The following is a 22,180-nucleotide window of genomic DNA, read 5'->3' as shown; positions in this document are numbered from 1 at the left end:
TAAAGAGAAAAGAAATATATTATTGTCATTCTTGATGCATGGGTTTCATGCTCAAGATAAATTTATTTATAGGTCAAGAACCCATTGAGTGCTTCAACGTTTTTCATAGAGTTATGAAGTCAACAGAGTCATTATCATACATGTAAGACCCCTTTGGGCATGTTGTATCTTGTAAAGAATTATTTGTAAAGTCAAAAGTGTCATAAAGACCCTCCAAGACCTTGTCAAAAAAATCGGCCTACAAGAAGGATCAAGTTGGCCTCATGGACAGCAATTCGACCTCCTGAGAAGCCTATATATAAATAAAGAAACCTGACTTCATTTGGAGAGACATTCATTCAAGCAAGAAAGAAGTTCGATCTCCAGAAGAAAGAAGCTGCAAGATAAAAGTTAAGGGATGAAAATCAAGGAGATGAAAAAGAGAAGCAAGATCAAAGTTTCGGACCTCTCTCTCTCTCGTGTTAGGGTTTCTAAAGTCGCTGCTAGACCGAAATTTTAGAAGTTCTTGGGAGAATTGAAGTTGTTGAAGAAGTTGATGGGGAAGTCGAAGTTGCTATAAGTTGCTAGGTTGAAAGTGCTGGAAGTTGCTAAGGTCAAAGTTGTTGGAAGCTGCTAGGCCGAAGCTGCTGGAAGTTACTAGGTCGAAATTGTTAGAAGTTGCTATGGTCGAAGTTGTTGGAAGTTACTAAGTCGAAATTGTTAGAAGTTGCTAAGGTCGAAGTTGCTGGAAGTTACTAGATCGAAATTGTTAGAAGTTGCTAAGGTCGAAGTTGCTCATCAAGAAGAAAAGTTGGCTTGGTCTTGGAGGGGTCTTTGACAAGGGTCTTAGGTCTTGGAATTCGTCATCTGAATATTCTATAAGAAGAGAAGAATTCTTGTAGATTTTCCTCTCAAGAAGATAGGTTTTGGCCCCGGCTTGCAGCGTATATTTTGTGTCCTCTTGTCTCATTGATCTTCATTGTTTGGTAGCTATTAGATGATACCCCCTCATGCCACCTTTTTTCAGAATTAGATGTCAAAAGTACAACCAAAGCTCTAAACTCTAGCAGAGCTCCTGATGAAGAAGACCAAGCGAAATTCCTAAAGAATGGCAGTAAGCCCCTCAAGTCCTATCTTGTCGATATTTTTAACCAAGTGGTTTGCTCTGGCTTTCCCCCTACCTGGAACAAACATCATTCATCCTATCCACAAGTCGGGAGCATTTCAAATCCAAATAAGTACTGAACCATTATGGCGGGTCATACATTCTTCAAGCTTTACACCACTATTCTACATCAATGGCTTTCTGGAGAGCTAGAGCAACAAAATCTTAGAGCTAGGGGACAAGCAGGTTTCCATCCAAACTACCTGATGATTAACCGCATATTTACACTCTGGGCCATCGTTAAGGAGCGTCGTCACCATTCTTCAAGAGTCTACAGCTGCTTTGTCGAATTTTGAAAAGCATTCGACACAGTGTCGAGGGAGGCACTATTTCAGCGACTCCATGACATTGGAATTTCCAAGACTCTCTTGGCAACCATCATGAGATTGTACAAGTCTATTATCAGACACCTAAAGATGGCACACAGCCTTTCATATCTCATTCAAAGTACCACTGGTGTTAAGAAAGGATGCCCTCTCTCGCCTACCCTCTTCGGGATTTATATTGACAAGTTGGAGTCTTTCCTCTAGGAGCATATTCAAGAGGGGGACGGTTGCCTTCTTCATTAGGTGTTGATCTCTCTACTCCTTTTTGCTGACGACTTGGTTTTATTGGCCTCTACCCTTGAGGGCCTGCAGAGACAACTGGATGCCCTAGTCAATTTCTGTGACCTTCGATAGCTAAAGGTCAACCTAGGTAAAACCAAGGTTATGATCTTCAATGCATTAAAGAGCTCTCTTATAGACTTGCATTTTTATTTTCAGGGAGAAGAGATTGAGATCACCACATCTTATATTTTCTTGGGAGTGCAGTTTGTAGGGCCTTGTTTTGGCATGAGACAAGCCCTCTAGTCATGGCTCCACAAAATATATGGCTCTCTTGCCCTCATTAAGAGACAGTGCTTCCAAAGTCAGTTTCAGGACATCTCGTACAAACTTCACCTCATGGATGTGATTATTCAACCTACAGTTCTTTATGGCTCTGAGATCTGGGGGCCAAGTTTGGTACAGACGGATTGGGCTCAAACAGAGAGTCCAGACCTTGCTTCTCAAACGCATCATACGATGCAAACATACAATTCCACAGCCTATTATCCAGGCAGATTTCAAGGCCCATCCATTCCACCTTGAGGTCATCTTCTGCCTAGTCTCTTTCCTCCACAGAGTTAGATCTCTCTGAGACTCTACGGTGGGGAGAGATCGTTACCCCTACCTAGCACTTTGCTCCTTAGAGGCCCTCACTTCAGATCAGTAAACATGTTGTGCTCGCGGGTGGTTCTCAAAGGCATCCTAACTCCTCAAGTCTATGGCCATTTCCCAAGAGCGCCCTCCCCCATTCAGATTCTCTATTGATGCACTGAGCCATCTTTTGTCGATGAAATAGGTACTGAATCAGTCGAGGATATCTATCGGTTATACAATCAGGTCACATGGATTCCCCCTCCAACAAGTCTTGGTCCAAAGATGTCTTTCTATTTGGAGCCTTTCTTAGAGCTAAAGGATGGCCTCATCATCTGGCCCCCTTACTTCTGCCGACATTGGATGCACTCTCTCAGGATACATATGGGGCAACTTCATGTGGGCTCGCATCGTCTTCGAGTCGAGACTAGCCATCATATTCCTCAGTTGGACTGAACTTTTCGAGTGTGCCATCTACAGGAACCGAAGCCTGAGTGGCACCTCATCTTCAAGTGCCCCGTTTACTATGAGATCAAAAGACGTTTCCATTGTCTCCACAAGGATTCTAGGGGCTCCCTCTCTACTTTTTTCCAATACCAAGACCAGAGATGCCTAGCCCTCTTTATCAGGGAGATCTTTACATACAGATCTCAACTCTTGCATGCCTCGACTCACCTTGGGATTTCTAGAACTATTACCTCTTACTTCTAGGTTGTTTTGTATGACTGAAATAATAAGCGGCAACCAGAGTCTCAATATGTAGCAGATGGGAAAAGGGTGAAACCCCAGGGTTCACCGCAACCCCCCCTTTACGAGATAGACAGGTGTATTTGAGACCGACCCATAGATGCAATACCATGCTTCAATCGACCTATCCCCAAAGAGTCAAAGGGAATGGTTCGAGATAGAGACAATGTAGGGCGCCTCCCGCTCGCCAAACCTCCTCCCAGCCACAGCACAATGGAAAAAGAATAATCAGCAACTTCTTCCTTCTAGCCTCGGATGTTAGGAGTATCCCTCGCTCCTCTACTCCCCCCAGGATCATACAGGTGGATTTCCTGACTGTTCTGGAGAACCCGAATAGGGAGAGATTGCCTTGCTCACCTCCCTCACCATCGGCCTCATCTTCATCTCCCCTTCGCTTCTTTGGAGTTACACAGTCCAACAGTAGACATACTCCGTACTTCTCATTTTTGGTCACTTCATGCGATTTTATATATTCTCTAATTGTACCTTTATTTCATTTTAGTCTTATTTTAGCATTTTTATCTTTGGAGTTACAATGGAGTCATATTTGCACTCCCACATGTCTTGTGTTTACACTGGATGTATCTTTTAGTCCCAATGACTTACTCTTGTGCTCCCCCAAGAACATTAATAAAATTATCTTATCTTTTTCTTCAAATAAATCCCTTTTCCTTCATTTCTACCATTGATAAATGATAGCAATCTTTACTTTCTTCTTCCACAACCAGCCCAACTACTTCTTAACGACTGCCTTCTGCATATAACCTATTAAGATTCTAGAGTATCAAGAGTCACTTTAAAAGGCTTCTACAGGTGATAGTAAATACAAACAGACAACCCTGCTTTATCGGTAACAAATGTACTTTTTCAAATCTCTCAGCCATTTTGAAACTTAAACCTTTCATACTATAGTGAAACATTATGCAACTATAAATATCAATCACTAAGATATGAAGACAATAATAACCTCACCATCATACATCTTGCAATGAAACAGAGGACAAAGAGAAACAAACCTCATGGCAACATCATGATCTGCAAGGTAGTAATAGGCTTTACCACGTAAGAGTAATGCCTCAAGATTATTTTCGTTGGCTTTAAGAATAAATCCAGTTTCTGAAATAGCTCCTGAATAATCTTTTACTGCTATCAGTAATCTTGCTTTAAGCAGCTTTGCCTGAAAATTGCCAAGACCAATAGGATAAGGTACCTTGTTGAAATTCAAATAGAAAAATTGTTGAGAAACAATGAATGACAATATTTTAATGAAAATATCATATCTGAAATGCGGCAAATTAAAAAAATGATGTGATTTTTAAAGAGAATTATTGTAAACACCTTAGAGCACTCTGGAGAGAATACAAGAACAACTTTGTCTAGGTACTCTAATGCTTTTGAAAAATCACCCATGTCCAAGAGACTCAGTGCCTTATCTAGTGCATTTCTACTCTGTGTTAGCTGAGACAATTCTTTCTCTGCCGCTGAATTTCCAGGTTTGAACTCCAAAAATGTTTTATAGTCCCTCTCAGACTCTTCAAATCTGCATTCAAATATTAGAAGTATTAAATCTTGATTGAAACTGTAGCTCCAAAATGCTTAAAAGCTAGCTCAGATCGACAAAGACCATCGTAATCAATCAGTCATTAAACGCAGCAGGAAAAAGCTGTACCATCAATCACTTTGGCCCATCCCTAGGGCCAAAAGCCAGGAATATCTAGTAGGAGTCAGCTGACATGATTTATTGAGGAAATAAAAAGACAACAGAACGTTATTAGCAAATACACCATTCTTCCTTTGAAACATCCTAGGTTTCATTTGCAACAATGTCTCTTTTAAACTAAGATTGATACCAAAAAGTGTTATGCAAATTTCCACTTTTATTGCTACAGTTATTTCTTGAATTTACCCATCATTTTCTACATACTACAAAACGCTTCCTTTAACTATTGATTATATATCACAATCTGTACATAAAAGTATTTTTTTAAACATTAAGTAGGCCATAAGGGCAACATCCACCAGCACAATGTCCGAGAGCATCAATATGCAATAAAGCCATCATAAAACTAGAGTAACTACCAAATCCAGGCCAAAAATTATCATAGCACCACTTGGCATAAATAGAAATGTCCAAGAATCCAAAATTTAATAAACACCATTATGGCAACTACAAACATTATAAACTTAAACAAACGAGACCATAAAAGCAGAAAATCATGCGGCATTTGAGATCAATCCAGCAGCTGGAGGATCAGCCTTATCATTGTTTCATGGATCTCCCTGACACTCAATCTGCACGTCAAGCTCTAAAGCACACTAACTGACTATCCATTATAATTTATTTTCCTGCTGTTACAGCTTCTCAGCATCTGAGATTGTCAGGGACAACATCGGAAACATGTCATTCAGTAGCCAATTGGGCCATGTTACAACAAAATCTAGCACCCCAAATTGGGCTAGTTTGTGCACATATGGAAAGCTACCCACTACCACCACAGTCGCTCTTCTTCACACTTCTGGTTGGCTCTTCTAAAACTCAGGGGTGTCTTCCTTAAAGAGAAGATTGATAAGGCTATGGAGTGGAGGCATAACATGATGCTTGAAGAGTAAACCTTAAAATGTAAGTTGTATAGCATATCAAACCCCTTAGGCGATAGAACCAGCATCCACATCCAAGATAAGTATATATACTAAACCACCATAATGAGATAGTATCCTGCACATCTATCAAAAGTGCAGCCTAGGGGTGATCAACAAGGCAAGCACATATGGAAAGACCACCAAGTAGCAAGCACAATCACCATCCAACCAAAGAAGAAGTGAGACTCCCCCACCTATAGATCTATATCAAGTGATCCAACGCAATGAAAAGAAGGGGCTCCATGAATATCTAACCCCTAAGTCAGTCCAATGCTCAAGAGTACCAGCAGCAACTCTCCATCAATCTGATGAAAATCACAAGATGGAACCTCATACAATATAAGTTGTAGCAGGCAGGCTGAAAATCCAACTGTGATGGTTCTCGCAATGCTCCCTAGCAGCTCAATCCATTCTGTGTTGGAAGCTATTACCACAACACTGAGATTGTTGTGACCAGCTAATGGAGCAGGAGTATCAGCTGGAGACTGTTGGGCCATGGTATAAAAGACTCAACCCCAATAATCCAAGAGCTAGCACAGACAGCCAATGTACAGCATTTTTAGAATCTACCAATTTACCAAATGACTCATAGTCCATTCTAAAGTTTCACTTCGAAAACATGATTAATGCCTGTTGAGAAATCAATGTTAGTAGAATTAGGGTTAGTTTCTCTTTCTTGATAATTACTTGTGAATTATGTTGGCTTCTTTTACTTATTTGTTATATTATCTTTCATCACGCAATTACCAAATTATGTGTGTATGAAGATCACAAAAACACAAGACACAAGAGGTAGGCACTCTGCCAGGGCAAAACCCCTATCTAAAGGGAAAACCCAGTCAAAATCTCCTCCTTCAATATGTTTCTTGAGACTCTTCAACCTAGACATAGACCTCCTCCAAACACCAAGTCAATGTCCTCTTCCAGCAACTTCGACCCAGACTTTCAACCTTGAAGCAATAGCACTTCAACTCAGCAAATGGCAGCAGCAGCATCTTCGACTAGACAAAAAAAAAATCGATCTTCCAAAGGAATCCAAAAGAGAGAGAGAGAGAGAGATAACCCAAAACTTACTTTTCTCTTTTCCTTCCTCTTTCTCCAACTTCGCACTTCTTTTAGCCTCCTTTCCTTCTTGACACTTTTCCAGCTCTTTCTTCTGGATATCAAACTTATGAGTGAGTGAGAGTGTGCTCCAAATGAATTCAGTCTCCTTGTATATATAGGCTTGAGATGAAGTCGAATTGCTCTGTCTGAGGCCGATTGATCTCCTTGAGGCCGACTTGGTGTGGAGGTGTCAAATACCTAATTTGACTCAATAATAAATATTTTTACATGATTCAAAAGACCAAAAAAGGTCTCATAAAGTGTACAATGACTCTAATGACTCTATATAAATCCTAGAAGTCCTCAATGGGGACTTTGACCTAAACCATGATGACCCAAGCATGAAATCCATGTCTTAATAAGTCATAATAATAATAATAATTTCTTCATTCTTTTGATAAATATATTTTATTGTGACTCAAATACATTTATGAAGACCGAACCTAGTTACATATTTCGACAATGCCAAGCAAAATGACCTCTTGCAATTTTGATCACAATCCTGGACTGAAATGTTTAGATAGACACAGTTGAGTAATAGCTCTATTCACTGGACACAGCCAGAGCGATAGAATCATAATTTGCATTTCTAATCCCACTTTCCACAATTGAATTTCAAATTTACTAATTTGACTAGATTCAAACTGCAATCCATGTGCATAATATAGAAGGATTTAAACCAATAGTTGAGTTCTATGAAGATCATACAAACACATGCACACCAACAACATACCACACATACACTTGAGTAGAACCATTCAACAGCACATAACATACTTCACATTCATTTGGAAAACTAGCATTATTTGATATAAAACTGGAACTCGTGTGCTCCAAGAGGTATAGACACATTTGTTGGACACTAATAAAATTATCTTATTTTACCCTATTTTATCTGAAGGCACGAAACAGAATGACTCTAGCAGAGATGACTGTAAATAAAGTACACTTGTATTGCCTTTTCTAAGTAAGTCTGCTAGCATAAATCCTCAACATACTAATAATAAAATTTTAATTTTATTTAACTCTAATTTAAATATTAATGTCCACTAGTGGATAAAAATGGCTAATTGGACTATAAAAACTACAAAGATGAGTGAACATTGAGAGTGCTAAAGAATATTCATGAGAACAGCAAAAGAAATAAAATTAAACTGTACATAGTAAGTGCCAAAACAGATACCATCAATCCATTGAGAGCCCGAAAGAACAAAATGGGTCAGGATCCAAAGCCCACCAATGGCGAAGCTATAAACAAATAAAGTTGTTAATCACCAGCTCTCCTAAAGTCTAAGGTCAATAAATGTTTTATGGGATACATGTTGTCCACTCATTATGTGCCCTACAATTTACATTGCCTAACAGACCTAGCATTAGAGATTTGTTCACAATGCCTCTGTCATGTCCCCAATAAATAATTTTTGCCAAGTAAAATCTTGATTTTTGCAATTTTGATATTGAGAAATATTTTGGCAAACAAAACTTAGGAAAAGTGGGCCATGGAGGTCCCACTTGATTTTTGGAGGAAAAGGGGGTCACAAACATAGGAGAAAAGATAAATTAAAGTGCTGGTGAAAAGTGGGGACCACCCAAAAGGGGAATTCGCACCCCTTAGGCAACTCGCACTTGTGGGAAAGGAAGGAAAAGGTGAAAATCAAATTGGTAGAGCCCACAAGGGAAAGGGGGACCAGCAAGCATAAATAGGAGGAGAGGACTTCATTTTGCGGCTTTTTGACAATTTGACATCTGAACTAGTGTTCTCTTGAGCTGCTCAGCCAAGACAACCAGTGCTGCTTAGCACAAGGAATTTCCGAGCAGGAATTCCACCTCTTCTTCCGTGAACTTCAAGAGCCACCCTAGGAGAGAACTTGGGAGCTGATTCTGGATGATTTGGGGAGCCATTTCTTAGTGGTGCGTACATTCTCAAGGGCACAGAAGGAAATCCGTGGTGTAGAGGAGGGCCAGCAAACAACGATATTTTAGCAGGAGATTTTGCAAAGGCTTTCCCTTGAGGGGGACGAGATTTTCCTTGGTGGTTTACAGGGCTGAAAGTACTGTCGTTTGGGAGGCCAAATTTGTCTATTCTAGGGGCTGCGCAGAGGTCACTGGTTATCTTCTGCATAGTTTTTGTGAGAAGCATCTCTGGGGGTAGAGTGAGGGGAAATAAGGTGGATTGGAGTAGCCTGTTGCAGTGGATTTGGAGTAGCCTGTTGCAGTGGATTTGGAGGGAGGATCTCTATGTTATGAATATAATTCATAACAAGTAATTAAATAAAATAAATATAAATATTAATTAGGTTAAATAGTCATTAAGTTAAGTAAAAAGGCATGTCTAAAAGACATGCCCATTCACGAAAGGACACCTGCTTAGGTATATAAATGCGGGTCCTCATTGTAAACAATCATCACTTGTACAATTTTATATATATTAATAAATTATTATTTAAATATTGTGTGTATTTTTACATTCAAGTTTCCAAGCTATCAGTTTTCTTGCTTCAATATCGGCTTTTATGCTTCAGTGGTATCAGAGCCATGGCACACAATATAATCATGCCAGTCTTTGAACGTTGTTCACCGCACAATGTGCCATTATGTTCACGTCCTGAATGCATTGAACAATTTAGTAATATTCAAGAAGCATTTCAGCATTTAGAAAAATCATTTGCAAAAGTTAAATTTTTACAAGGAGAGGTTTTTAAATTATTGCCGAAGTTATGGTCCTATGACGAGATACATATGGTTACCCACTAAGTGCGAGGCTCTTGTTGAAATGGAACGCAAGGGTGCAGATAATTTCATTCAAAGCAATCGAAACTAAAACATTTTGCAGCCTGAAAGGATCGTGACAATGTTAGTTACAGAGGCACAAATCCAGAGTAAGGAGCTGGAGAGTTTACTGTTTCACCTATTGAGTACTGATAGCTCCCAGCAATCTGGCCAATTCAAGCCCAAAGGAAGAGTTGTGAAAGTTCATGTCTCAGACATGAAGCTGTGTGTTACAGCACGTTCAATTCAACGAATATTTGAGACTTTGGGTGAAGTTGAGGTGATCGTCGTAACAACACCGAAACCCATCAATAAGAATCATGGAGTACTTCAATTTTTGGTTCAATATAGCAAGAGCGAGGACGTGTTTCAAGCATTCAACAAACTCGATGGGAGATATATGTAGGAGCTGGGTTGTCGACTAGACATAGACTTGACAGACTTAAATGACCTTCATGTCTGCTGCAATTTCGTTAAGCCGCATACGGTCAAACAACAACCACAACAGGAGGAGATTATTAACGAAGGTGATGCTGATACAGGCAACACAGTTTTAATTGTAAAAAACCTTCACTACATCAATCTCAACAACAGGACCACCATGACACCGAAAATGGTGTATAATATTTTTTCGTTGAAAATAATTATGCATGGAAAGTCTATGATGAAGTTAACAGTAACTATTTTGGCAATTATAACAGTCAACCCTCGACGTTGCACCCGTGCCCTCTCTGCTTCAACACTCGATGCTGCACCTGTGCTCTATATTTGCAATTATAATAGCAGTCAACCCTTGACGTTGAACCCATGCCCTGTCCGATTCAACCTTCGATGTTGCACCTGTGCCTTCTCCGCTATGCCCCCGACCACACACTTCCGCAAATCACTATCTCTACAACTGACAACCGACGAGAAACTCCACAAGCACACATTGTTTAAAAGGTTGCATCGTGTCTCCAGTCACATCGGGCACCAAAAGACGGCTGGTCAACCCAGCTATCAAACCCGTCCAGCCACCTCTTCGACTCGGCGTGACGGTCAGCATAGTCGTTCAAAACGGCATTTAGTTAATTTAATTTAATTAAATTTATATAATATGTAGATATAGTTATATATATATATATAACTATATATATATATATATATATAGATATATATATATATATAATACATAATTATATAACATAGCGAGCATTGATCCTACCTAAGGTCAAGCTATTTCGCATACTGTCCTTCTCAACAAATCTATAATCTATTAGCTACGTTACTCTGTTTCAAATCGAACATCTTCTGTCTATCCCAGCTACTGCAATTCCTTTATTAGTTTGGTTTTAATTTCGACACGGTTTTCAATTCAATCACCTGGTAGGACATAGACAGCAATTGCAAAAATGGCAGGAGGAACGTGCAATCAACTGGATTTCCTGCCATTCCTCTGCTACGATTGCAACAAATTCTTTTGCATGGAGCACCAATTCTACAGCGGTCACAGGTGCCCCAATGCGAATACCCGCGACCGCGTGGTTCACATCTGCCCCACCTGTTCTTCTTATGTATTGCAAGGTCTCAAGTAAGACGCTTCCCTCACTCTCCGAAGGCACGCTGAGTCAAGAAACTTTAATCCGAAGAATAAGGTTAAGAAACCACAGTCTTGCCCTATTAAGTGCTGCAAAGAAATCGTAATGTTTGCGAATTCACATGTGTGCAAGTCTTGCGCTCTAAAGACGTGCTTGAAGCATCGCTTTCCTATGGATCACTCATGTCCCGGCAGCAGCAGTGGCCGAAGAACGACCGATAATTCCAATGTTAAACCAGTGCAAAGGATAATTTCAACGTCAAACCCAGTGCCACATTTTAATCACGATCGTTCCCGATTCGAGGGGGTCCACATCGATCTGGTGGTGACGTAGGACTAAATATATGAGGTGTAGATTAATATTAGCGATTTGTATGAGATTTTTGTTTTCGTAGAGTTTCATATTCAAATTCCAAATCCTTAAAAAAAAATAGAGTTTCAAAAATAAAATAAAATTAGAGTTCAAAAAAAAATCCAAGGGAATATTACTGATGGGGTACATGACGAGAGGATGGCCAGATTATCCAGATTATATACATCAAGGCGACAAACACTAAGTGAAGAAAATCCATAGCGTTAGAGCTTTAAGGACAAAGCTTCCGAAGGGAAGGGCTATGTTATGAATATAATTCATAACAAGTAATTAAATAAAATAAATATTAATATTAAATAATGAAATATTAATTAGGTTAAATAGTCATTAAGGTAAGTGAAAAGGCATGTCTAAAAAACATGCCCATTCACGAAAGGACACCTGCTTAGGTATATAAATGCGGGTCCTCATTGTAAACAATCATCACTCGTACAATTTTATATATATTAATAAATTATTATTTAAACACTGTGTGTATTTTTACATTCAAGTTTCCAAGCTATCAGTTTTCTTTCTTCAATATCGGTTTTTATGCTTCACTTTAGCATTATTTTGGGGCATATTTCACCAGTTTCCTTCTTCCAGCATCTTTAGCCAGCCAATTAGAGCCATACGCACTTCTTAGGGTCACTGGGGCACTTTGGATTCAGTCCAAACCCTTTCTGAGTTTGTGTGGGTATATTGAGAAGAGGCTGCAGTTAATTTGGCCGAATTTTCTGAGCACATTTGGGTGTCCAAACTTAGGGTTGATTCTAGCCAACAGCAACAATTTTCACTAGGAAGTGTGTGGTTCCTTCTTGGAATCTTTCCGACACTTGGAGCTATTCTTTTTCACCTAGGTTTTGCATTGCTTGCAGTAGCAAGCCCTGGTTCCATTCCTATCATCTTATGTACATCTATTTTCAGAATTAATAACATGGCTCAGATTTTTGGCTCTATTTATTATGTTCACTAAGCTGTGGTTGTATTTCAATATTTTGTTTTGCTATGGCTAGTGCATGTATTTGATATTCATTGTATTTCCTAGTTAGGAGCATCATAGTGGTATCAGAGCATGTTCTTGGCCAGCTATGCACACAAGAGCGGGTGATGCCATGACCTTTCACTGGAGCAGTCTATCATTACAGTGGCAGAGGCAGAGGTAGAGGAAGAGGTCGTGGTAGGGAAGGAGAATCACTTGATCCCTTTTCTGACACAAAGCTTGACAACGTTAGAGAAAATATGGATAACAGGGAGGGAAACAAGTAGCCTTGACAGACTGGACGTGACCCATTGTTGGAGGAGCTGGTGAGATCGAACTAGCAAATGATGAGACAGAACCAACAAATGATGGGACAGAAACAGCAGCTCTTAGATACAATGCGGCAGATGTTGGGGCTACAGTTACAGAACGCATAAGGAGGAGCCAATGATGGAGAAGGTGGGTCAAGAACAAGAGAAGGGAGCCATGTGCATGGACACACAAACCTGTAGTCGGCTACCCACACTTATTGCCAGACTAATAGACCCACGATGCAACACTTCCTGGAGGAACCTAAGAGGGAGAGGGAGCCAGATGCCTTCACTGAGCTGATGAGGTCATTCACTGATGGGGTTCATGAGTATGAGGCACTGGATCCCAGAGTTAGGAGAATGCTCACCTTTGCAAACTATTACCATCTAAAGTTGAAGTACATACTCGGGGTAGGGATTTCTTCTAGAGGAGGTCAGTCGCATCAGAATTGGGACACTCAGAAGTTGGTCGGGAAGGTGACTCTGCCCAGCTTTGAAGGTACAGCCAAAAATTCGATTAGGGCGCGGATTTAGAAGTTAGACACATACCTTTATCTAAACCCTATGCAGGAGCTAGTTGTGATCAAATTCACCACTCTGCACTTGGATGGAGATGCACAAGAGTGGTGGTACCATGGGTTGGTCACGCTTGGGCATGCTTCCATTACATCTTATATCGAGTTCATGCGCAAGTTGGTGGAGAGATTTGACAGGAAGGACCCAAAGCTACACTTCAGGGAGTTGACTAACCTGAAGCAGATGGGCAGTGCTGAGGCATACACGGCAGAATTCCAGACACTAGCCATTATGGTCTCTGACATCTCAAAGGCCAGGTTGATCATGTTGTTCATCGAAGGACTGGCAGAGCCACTACGTGGTTGGGTGCGAGCTTACAGGCTGTGTTGAAAATTGTAACTAGGTTCGGTCTTCATAATTACATGTGTAATTGTAATTTTATGTAATTGATGAAAAGAAGAAAAATAAAATTATTGTAATGCTTGTCTCATGGGTTTCATGAGCAAGGAATTTTATATTAGTGATGCCTCCCATTGTGAGGATTTGACATCTAGTCATAAAAGTCAATTTGAGTCTCTGTCATGTATGAAGGACCCTTCTTGGGCATGTTACATTTTGTATGAGTCATTAGATAAGGTTGAAATCCCTCCAAGACAAGCACAAGGCATCTCCCTTCAAGTCAGCTCCAAGAAAGATAATAATACCTCTCCAAATGACATGTCAGCCCAGCTTGCAGTCATGTCAGCTTATTATGGTGGCAAACAACTATAAATAGGGTTGTTCGGATTCCATTTCAGAGAAGAATTTTGTCAAGGTCTGAAGTTTGCAGGTAATGCAAAGGTGATCAAGGAATCCAAAACATCAATGAAGCAAGAAGTAGAGCGAAGTTCTAAGCTTTAGTTTTTGGGTCTATTTTAGGGTGGTCTTGCTACGACAACTCGCACTTGTGGGAAAGGAGGGAAAAGGAGGAAATCGAATTGGCAGAGCCCACAAGGGAAAGGGGGACCAACAAGCATAAATAGGAGAGGACCCATTTTTGGCCTTTTTGACAATTTGACATCTGAACTAGAGTTCTCTTGAGCTGCTTAGCCAAGACAACTAGTGTTGCTTAGCACAAGAAATTCCCAAGCAGGAATTCCACCTCTTCTTCGGTGAACTTCAAGTGTCACCCTAGGAGAGAATTTAGGAGTTGATTTTGGGTGATTTGGGGAGCCATTTCTCAGTGTTTCTCCAACTAGTGTGTACTTTCTCAAGGGCGTGGAAGGAAATTGGTGGTGTTGAGAAGTGCCAGCAAACAACGATATTTTAACAGGAGATTTTGCAGAGGTTTTCCCTTGAGGAGGACGAGATTTTCCTTGGAGGTTTACAAGATTGAAAGTATTGTCATTTGGGAGGTTGAATCTATCTATTCTAGGGTCTGCGCATGGGTCACTGGCTATCTTCTGCGCAGTTTTTGTGAGCAGCAGCTCCAAGGGTAGAGTGAGGGGAAATAAGATGGATTGGAGTAGCCTTTTGCAGTGGATTTGAAGGGAGGATCTCCAACAGTATTTTGGGGCATATTTCACCAGTTTCCTTCTTCCAGCACCTTCAGCCAACTAGTTAGAGCCATATGCACTTCTTTGGGTCACCGGGGTACTTTGGATTCAGCCTAAACCCTTCCTGGGTTTTTTGGATTTGTTGAGAGGAGGATCCAATTAATTTGGCTGAATTTTATAAGCACATTTGGGGTCCAAACTCAAGGTTGATTACAGCTAACAGCAGCAATTTTCACGAGGCAATGCGCAGCTCCATCTGGGGACCTTTCTGGCACTTGGAGACTGGAGCTATTATTTGTCACCTGGGTTTTGCCATGCTTGCAGTAGCAAGCCAGGTTCCATTCCTATCATCTTATGTACATCTATTTTCAAAATTAATAACATGGCTCAGATTTTTGGCTCCTTTTATTGTGTTTACTGAACTACGGTTGTATTTAAGAATTTTGTTTTGTTGTAGCTAGTGCATGTATTTGATATACATTGTATTTCCTAGTTAGGAACATCACAACCTCTTGAGACTAGTGCATCTTAGATGGTAGAAGTATGAGGTGATGAGTATGGAGTTAGCAATGTAAAAGAGACCCAACTTTAAGAGTTTTCTACTTGAGGGGAAACATCACACAAAGAAGCAAGGTGATACATCACCGACCTCCTAATGTGCAAAAATCCTCTAGGAAACCATAATTGGCCAAATCAAGTAATGATAATGACCATAAATTTCATAATAAATAGAGCATCCAAATATGAAATCAGTTTCTAACTTGAGTTTCTATATACAAAATATGTTAGTGTCATGATTTGTTTAAAGATTGTTATCCATCTCAATAAATAGCTAATGGGAATTGTTATAGCAAAATCTAGCAGGTTGCCTTATGGCAACAAGAGATCAGCCACCATTGCCCCCTCAATGGCTTCTCTCCAATTGTTTAGTGGTGGATATTATCCCCACAAGGGAGGCTTCCTTAAAGAAAACACCAACAAGATATTCAACAATGTTCCACCGAGTTTCTAGGACGGGGAAACGCGGTAGCGGGGATACGCACAAGGGGGACGTATATAAGAAACCCCAAATTTTAGGGATTTTTCGGGGAAACGGGGGGACATCATAGTCATAAAAATTATAAATTATAAATTATTAAAAAATTTAACATATAAAAAAAAAAAAAAAAAAATCCCAAAAATATGTCAATAACTAAATACAAAATCTTAATAATTATGAAATGTACATCTAAAGACTAAATATGATCACCATTACATATTAGACTATTATCATTTGACATTTCTGCATTGTAAATCTAAAAGTAAATTACTAAATTGAATCCATCATTTGACATTATGCAATGTTCCTTCTAAATTCATCATTTGGCATGATGCAAGGCACATCTAAATTAAATTAATAAATTCATCATTTGACAATTGAAATTATGCAATGCACATCAAATTTTCAAAAACAATAAAAAGTAAATTCATCATATGAGAATGACATTGACATTATGTTGAAGTCTAAAATAGCCATAAAATTCTAAACTAAAAGTAAACATGGAAAGCACTGAGCAATGAAATACTTGTAAATTTCTCAAAAAATACTAAATAATATTAATAAATACCAAGTCTTAAGTTTTAATATACTTTAAGTTTTTTATTTTTGTTATTGTTTTTATTTTATTTTTTAAGTTTTAAATTTTAATATAATTTTATTTATTTATTTATTTAAAAAAAAAAAAAAAAGTTTTAACAAGTTTTAAGTTTTAATATAGTTTCATTTTTTTCATATATTTAAATTTGTATTTTTTTTAATGTTTTATAAAAATTATTAAACAAAAATACAGGGGGAGGCATATGCGTCCCCCCATCCCCCTTGCATCTCCTCGGCGTCCCCCCGACGTCCCCCGTCCCTCCTGCAAAGGAGTCGCATTTTGCCGCCAAAAAAAGCCCCCCCCCCCAAAGTTTCCCCGGGTTTCCCCAAAAAGGCGACATGGGGGAAACGTTTTCCCAGGAGTTTCCCCATCCCAGAGCGTAGGGGAGCGTCGAGGCGCGTCCCCGTGGAACACTGATATTCAATGAATGAGGGATCAAGATGTGTTGAATTTCCATGACCCTAGCATCTAGGATAGAATCTTAAATCTTTGATGCTACCAAACCAAGAATCTCAACAAAGTTACTTTGCACAACAGAACAATATAATGCAATAAATCAATCATGTGCACAATAACAACAATAACAACAATATATGTAACCCAACTTCGTTATATTATCAACATATAATACAACAATCTAGGGCTCCCGTACAAGGGATAATGGCCCTCAAATATCCACAAGTACAAGAATACAAGATACAATGACATTCTCGCTCCAATCACAGCATCTATGTCGTATCTCGTCTTGTTGGTCCTTTGTTTCCAATCTACTCTCTAGTTGCCCCTTATTCTGTCAAGGAACAACACATAGCGACTCCAATAGGGTTGTCACTTATCACTGCTACAAGTCACTTCTGCTACAATGAACATGGGTTGATCCAATCTGCTCCTCTAGGCTGGCCAATACCTGAGCTATCCAACTGCCTTCTTAGCAGCGTCTTTTGTCCATCAAAGAGTTGCACATTAGGCTCAATACTTCACCCAATCACGCAAGAGTCCAAAGTCCTTGTTTGCTTCTCTAGGGATACTTTGGGCACTGTCACGTTGCCCTCCAACAACTCTTCAAATGCCAAAACTTCATTGTGGGATCTGCTCCTAGTAAAGGGCATCTAACCACCCTAGTTAGCCCTCTTCACTTGGCTTCCACAAGTTGCACAAGTTGTCCACACTAGGACTGATCCAACTAGCATCTACTCACACAAAACACATCACATACCTGGAATACCTCTCTTCTGAAGTGTTGTAACATCTGCTATCTTGGCTCCTTCTAGTTAGGGCACTTGCCACTTCGCAACAACCCTACTAAACTTGCCCAAACAACCTCTTACTAACTGCAGCCTCCCTCCATAAATCTTTGTCCAAACTTGTTGTAGGATTGGGCTACAACCAGCCCCAGAAACAAGCCCAAACTCCTTCTACACCCTGCAGCTGGTTGTGAAAGCTACAGCACCTATGGCCCTCTTGTACAGGACATTTTAGGCCTGCGGCCTTCCCACAAATGATAGCTAGAGTTGCGTCCTAGCAAGGAGAGAAGAACCACACCCAAACGCAATTCAAACTAGTCCTAAAATCACCCTATGTTTGCAGCCTCCACCTGAGGCAAACTCAGACCTGTGGTAGGGAGAAAATCATGCCAAACAAAGCCTTCTTCCTCCACACCCTTGCTCCTCCAAAAACTCGTTGCCTCAGATGTGTTTACAAAGAGATAGATGCACATTTGGATGGTTAAAATTGTTGAAGGAAATATAACTAGGTTCGGCCTTCGTAAATGTACTTTTGATATTTATACTTATTCAAGAAAAGAAATATTATTTTTATAATATATTTCAATGAGTTTCTTGCTCATTGAAATAGGTCTAGCACATGTTAAGTGCTATAGGTGAGTCAAATGGTCAAAAGAAAATGTTAAAGACCTTAAGGGCATGTTACACCATGTATACATTTGTATAAGAGTCAAAGAATATCTCTCCAAGCAAAGTCAAAGTCCTCTCCATGCAACGACATCATCAAAGAATCAATTCCGATGCAAAAGAAGTGAAGTCGGCCTCAAGTCAACCTAAAGCAGGGACAGTCCTCTATATATAGAGGTTGTCCACTCCTCCAACGACAAGCATTCATACCTCTGAAATCAGCGAGCAAGAGAAGCCGAGAAAAGGTGAAAGAAGTCGAGAAAAGGAGCCTCTAGTGCAACGAAGAAGGAAGAGACAAAACCGAGTGATAAAGGGTTGTTCTAAGTGTGAATTACAGTCACACGTGCAAGAAAAGGAAGGGTAATCTGCGGTCATTACAATAGCCACATCATAGTTACATATCTCTCTTGTTTGGGAAAGCAACTTAGGCCTATAAGGCCTCCTACTCACGTGAAGAAGAGACTCTCACAAGTGAAGAACAAAGGAGTCAAAACCTAAGGGAAACCTCCCACGCATGCGAAAAACTAGAGCTGCAATGATGTCACATCGAGTCTGCAGCCTCACATCAAGAAGGAGCTCGGTTGGTTAAGAGAAGGAAGGCATCATCTTATGTGAAAGATTTCATTAAGGATCAAGGAGAAATATCTCTTCTAGAACTAAGCATAAGAAGGTCTATCCCCAGTTGTCGAAAGAAGTAGGAGGACGAAGTGTCGAGGAACGAAGTGTCGGAAGGAGGACGAAGTTTCGGAAGAAGGAGGACGAAGAAGGAAAGATTTGACTTGTGTTTGGAGGATATTCTTCTCAAGGGTCTAGGGTTTTGCATTGATCAATAAGAAGCTTCAATAAGAGAAACTTACTAAAGGGTTTTCCTCTCAAGGGAAGAGAGGTTTTGGCCCTGGCAAAGAGCCAACATCTTGTGTTCTTGTTCTTATGATTTTGGTAGCAGTTTGATGAAGTACACACACATGCATTAATAAGAAGAAGAAGAAGATTAAGCTAACAAGAAAAAGTAAAAAGACTCCACAAATTGTTATCAAGTCAAGAAGAATCACATTACATAGAATTTCCCTAGATTCTTCAACATGGTATCAAAGCTAAGGTGACACATCAAGGAAAGGGCATCTCAAGAACACTCATAAGGTGACTCATCAAGGAAGGACATCTACAAAGTTGAAGCATCAAGCCAAGAAGTCTCAATCACTTCAAGGACAAGAAGGCCTACCATCTATCATTCATCAAGGATGACTACATAGAAAGAAGAAGATCCTTACATATAGGCACCTACAAAGAAGCGCAAATCAAAGAGGGACCTACATCATCTACGAGTTACCAAGCAAATCTCATCATCAAGCAAGTCCACTTGGAGAAGGCAACTTGAAGAACATCAAGATCCTAGGAAGGCAAGCCATCAAGTCTTCAAGGAGAAAGCAAATCCACTACATTTAAACATCTATCAAGTAAGCATATGTCCCTTTCTAAATATACATCAACGTCTTTTTGCAAGGAAAGCAACAAATTGGTAGGTACCAATAACTTTCTTGCATGGAAGAAGAGGACTAATTTGCTTCTCAAGGAAAATGAACTTCTAGAACATATCAAAGGGAATATCCCTATCCCTGCTAAGGAACAAACCCAAGCCTCAGCCAAGTACAATAAGGATGAGACAAGAGCTCAAAGGATTCTAATGGAATCTATCAAAGACTCTCTCATTCCTTATGTCTCCAAATTTGAAATATCAAAAGAAATCTATGATAAACTAGTAGAGATATTCTCAGAAACCACTGTTGGATAAGTGATATCTCTAAGAAATGAATTGTACAAGATGAAGATATCAAAATAAGGAATAGCTCCCTACTTCATGAAGATCTCTGAGATGAGAGATCAACTTCAAGAGCTAGGGGAAGTCATGTCCGACAAAGAAATGACAACTGTCGTACTCAATGCTCTACGTGAGGATTGGAGCAACTTCACATCTAGCATATATTCCAAGAAGGAAGCTACTACACTAAGTGAAATGTGGTCTCTATGCAAAAGAGAGGAAACCAGACTCAAAGCCATCGAAGATGTGGGATCAAAGGAGCAAGCATTTGCTACCATGGCCAAGAGAAAGGGAAAATTTGGCAAATTTGGTCCACGAAGAACAAACAACAAAGATTTGTCCAAAATCCAATGCTATGGATGCCAAGAATATGGACACTACAAAAGGAATTGTCCTAAACTTAAGAACAACAACAACAACAACAAAAGAAAGAGGGAAGAAGCTCACATGACTCAAGAGGTGTAAGAAGAAGAAAAGAAGCAAAAGAAGGAAGATCCTCTTGATCTCTACTATGACTGAGTCAAACTCCTTACTTAAAGTCTTGTTTCAAAGTTCTGAGTAGGATAGGAGCATGTAGGAATAGAATAAAAGTGCATAGCTAGAAACATCTTCTAGAATCTTGAAGCATGAAGTCCATAGAGTTCTAGATACTCATGTGGAAAGAACATTTATAAATGAGAACAAAATGCATGGTTAGAAATATCTTCTAGAATATAGGAGCATCATGGACATAGCTCAAGATATTCATGTAGAATGAGCATACTTAGAATAGGACTTCATCCACAATGAAAGAAAAATGATCATGATTAAGAATCTTAGAAGACCTCCATCACCAAAAGGAAAGAAACATTTGCAAGGCAAGGGTCTTTAAGATCCTATGATGGAATCTTCAAAGGAAGGTTCATAAACAAAAGCAGATGTCACACTGGGAATCTCATTCATGGGATTCAAGAAAAGGATGATATGCAAGCAAGCTAAGATGAAGCAAGAAGGGCCACACCAAGGACAACCAAATAAAACTAAGATGATCAAAGGAGAATCAAGATGAGGTCAATGAAAAAAATACTCACATAAGGAGTATAAGATTGCTGACTAAGAAGCAAGTGAAGAAGGAATGTTGACTAGTCCTAGAAGCAAGCAATGAAGAAGTGCTCTCACAAAGAGAATAAGGTGATTGACCAATCTATCCAAGAAGAAGCAAGTGAAGAAGGAGATCAAGCATGTGAAGAACACCATGATCACTAAGAATCACTATGTGACAAAATACTTTGAAGAAATCTCCCGAAAGAAGGCAGGACAACTCTAACTAATAAAGGAAAATATCAAAGGACCCTTGACACCTATGAAGGCCTTGGAGATATGAAAGGTGCACATAACTAATTCTACTCTACGAACATGTCATGATGAAGAGCCATCTCATAAGGTATGATTTGATTTAATGTTATCTTTTGATTTCTTGAATAATATCTGGATGAGTGCATGCAGGGCTACTGGAACAAGAGTTGTAAGTACAAGTACAACTGGCATTCATGTAGCGGATGGAATTCCCAAAAGAAGCATGACAGGAAAGTAGTTATATGACGAAGCTTCCAGATATGAATCAAGAAGGCCACTTTCCATGAAGAAGGGAATGACATCACAAACCAAGAAGGAAAGTGATCAATGGTTGATACCCTACAACGAAGAAGCTCAACTGAATTTTATTGATCAAATAGTTGAAGGACCCACGAAGAAGAAGTTGTTGATGAGAAGGAAAGTCCCTTGTTAAGAGGGAGTTCTGCCAAGTCCCTGATCAAGAGGGAGCTTGGATTGGATCACCCCTGATTAAAAAGGAGTGACAGTTGTGTTTTTCTATTTCATGTGTCATGCAACAAACCAGGACTAACAGCCGTAAGTCTAGGTGAACGCCATGAAGAGAAATATAAAGACATGATATCCTCCCTAGTTGAGAGGGAGAGAT

General features: G+C 39.6%; 1 protein-coding gene across 1 annotated transcript in view; it reads right to left on the bottom strand.

The window, feature by feature from the left end:
- The window catches only part of LOC149160207 (dnaJ protein P58IPK homolog B-like), a 340,558-nt gene that overhangs the window by 187,994 nt on the left and 130,384 nt on the right, over positions 1–22,180 (bottom strand). Inside the window, exons 4-5 of the mRNA XM_089436667.1 lie at positions 4,408–4,609; positions 4,086–4,246 (exon numbers count right to left, since the gene is read on the bottom strand). Coding sequence (XP_089292793.1) covers positions 4,086–4,246; positions 4,408–4,609 — 363 coding nt within the window. The remainder of the gene's footprint in view (positions 1–4,085; positions 4,247–4,407; positions 4,610–22,180) is intronic.

The sequence above is a fragment of the Pinus tabuliformis genome, chromosome 5_2 (genome assembly GCF_031772625.1).
Source record: "Pinus tabuliformis cultivar Carrire ecotype Pingquan chromosome 5_2, CPIR1, whole genome shotgun sequence".
Lineage (NCBI taxonomy): Eukaryota > Viridiplantae > Streptophyta > Pinopsida > Pinales > Pinaceae > Pinus > Pinus tabuliformis.
The sequence above is the reverse complement of the archived record's forward strand: the minus strand, read 5'-3'. Positions and strand labels throughout refer to the sequence as shown.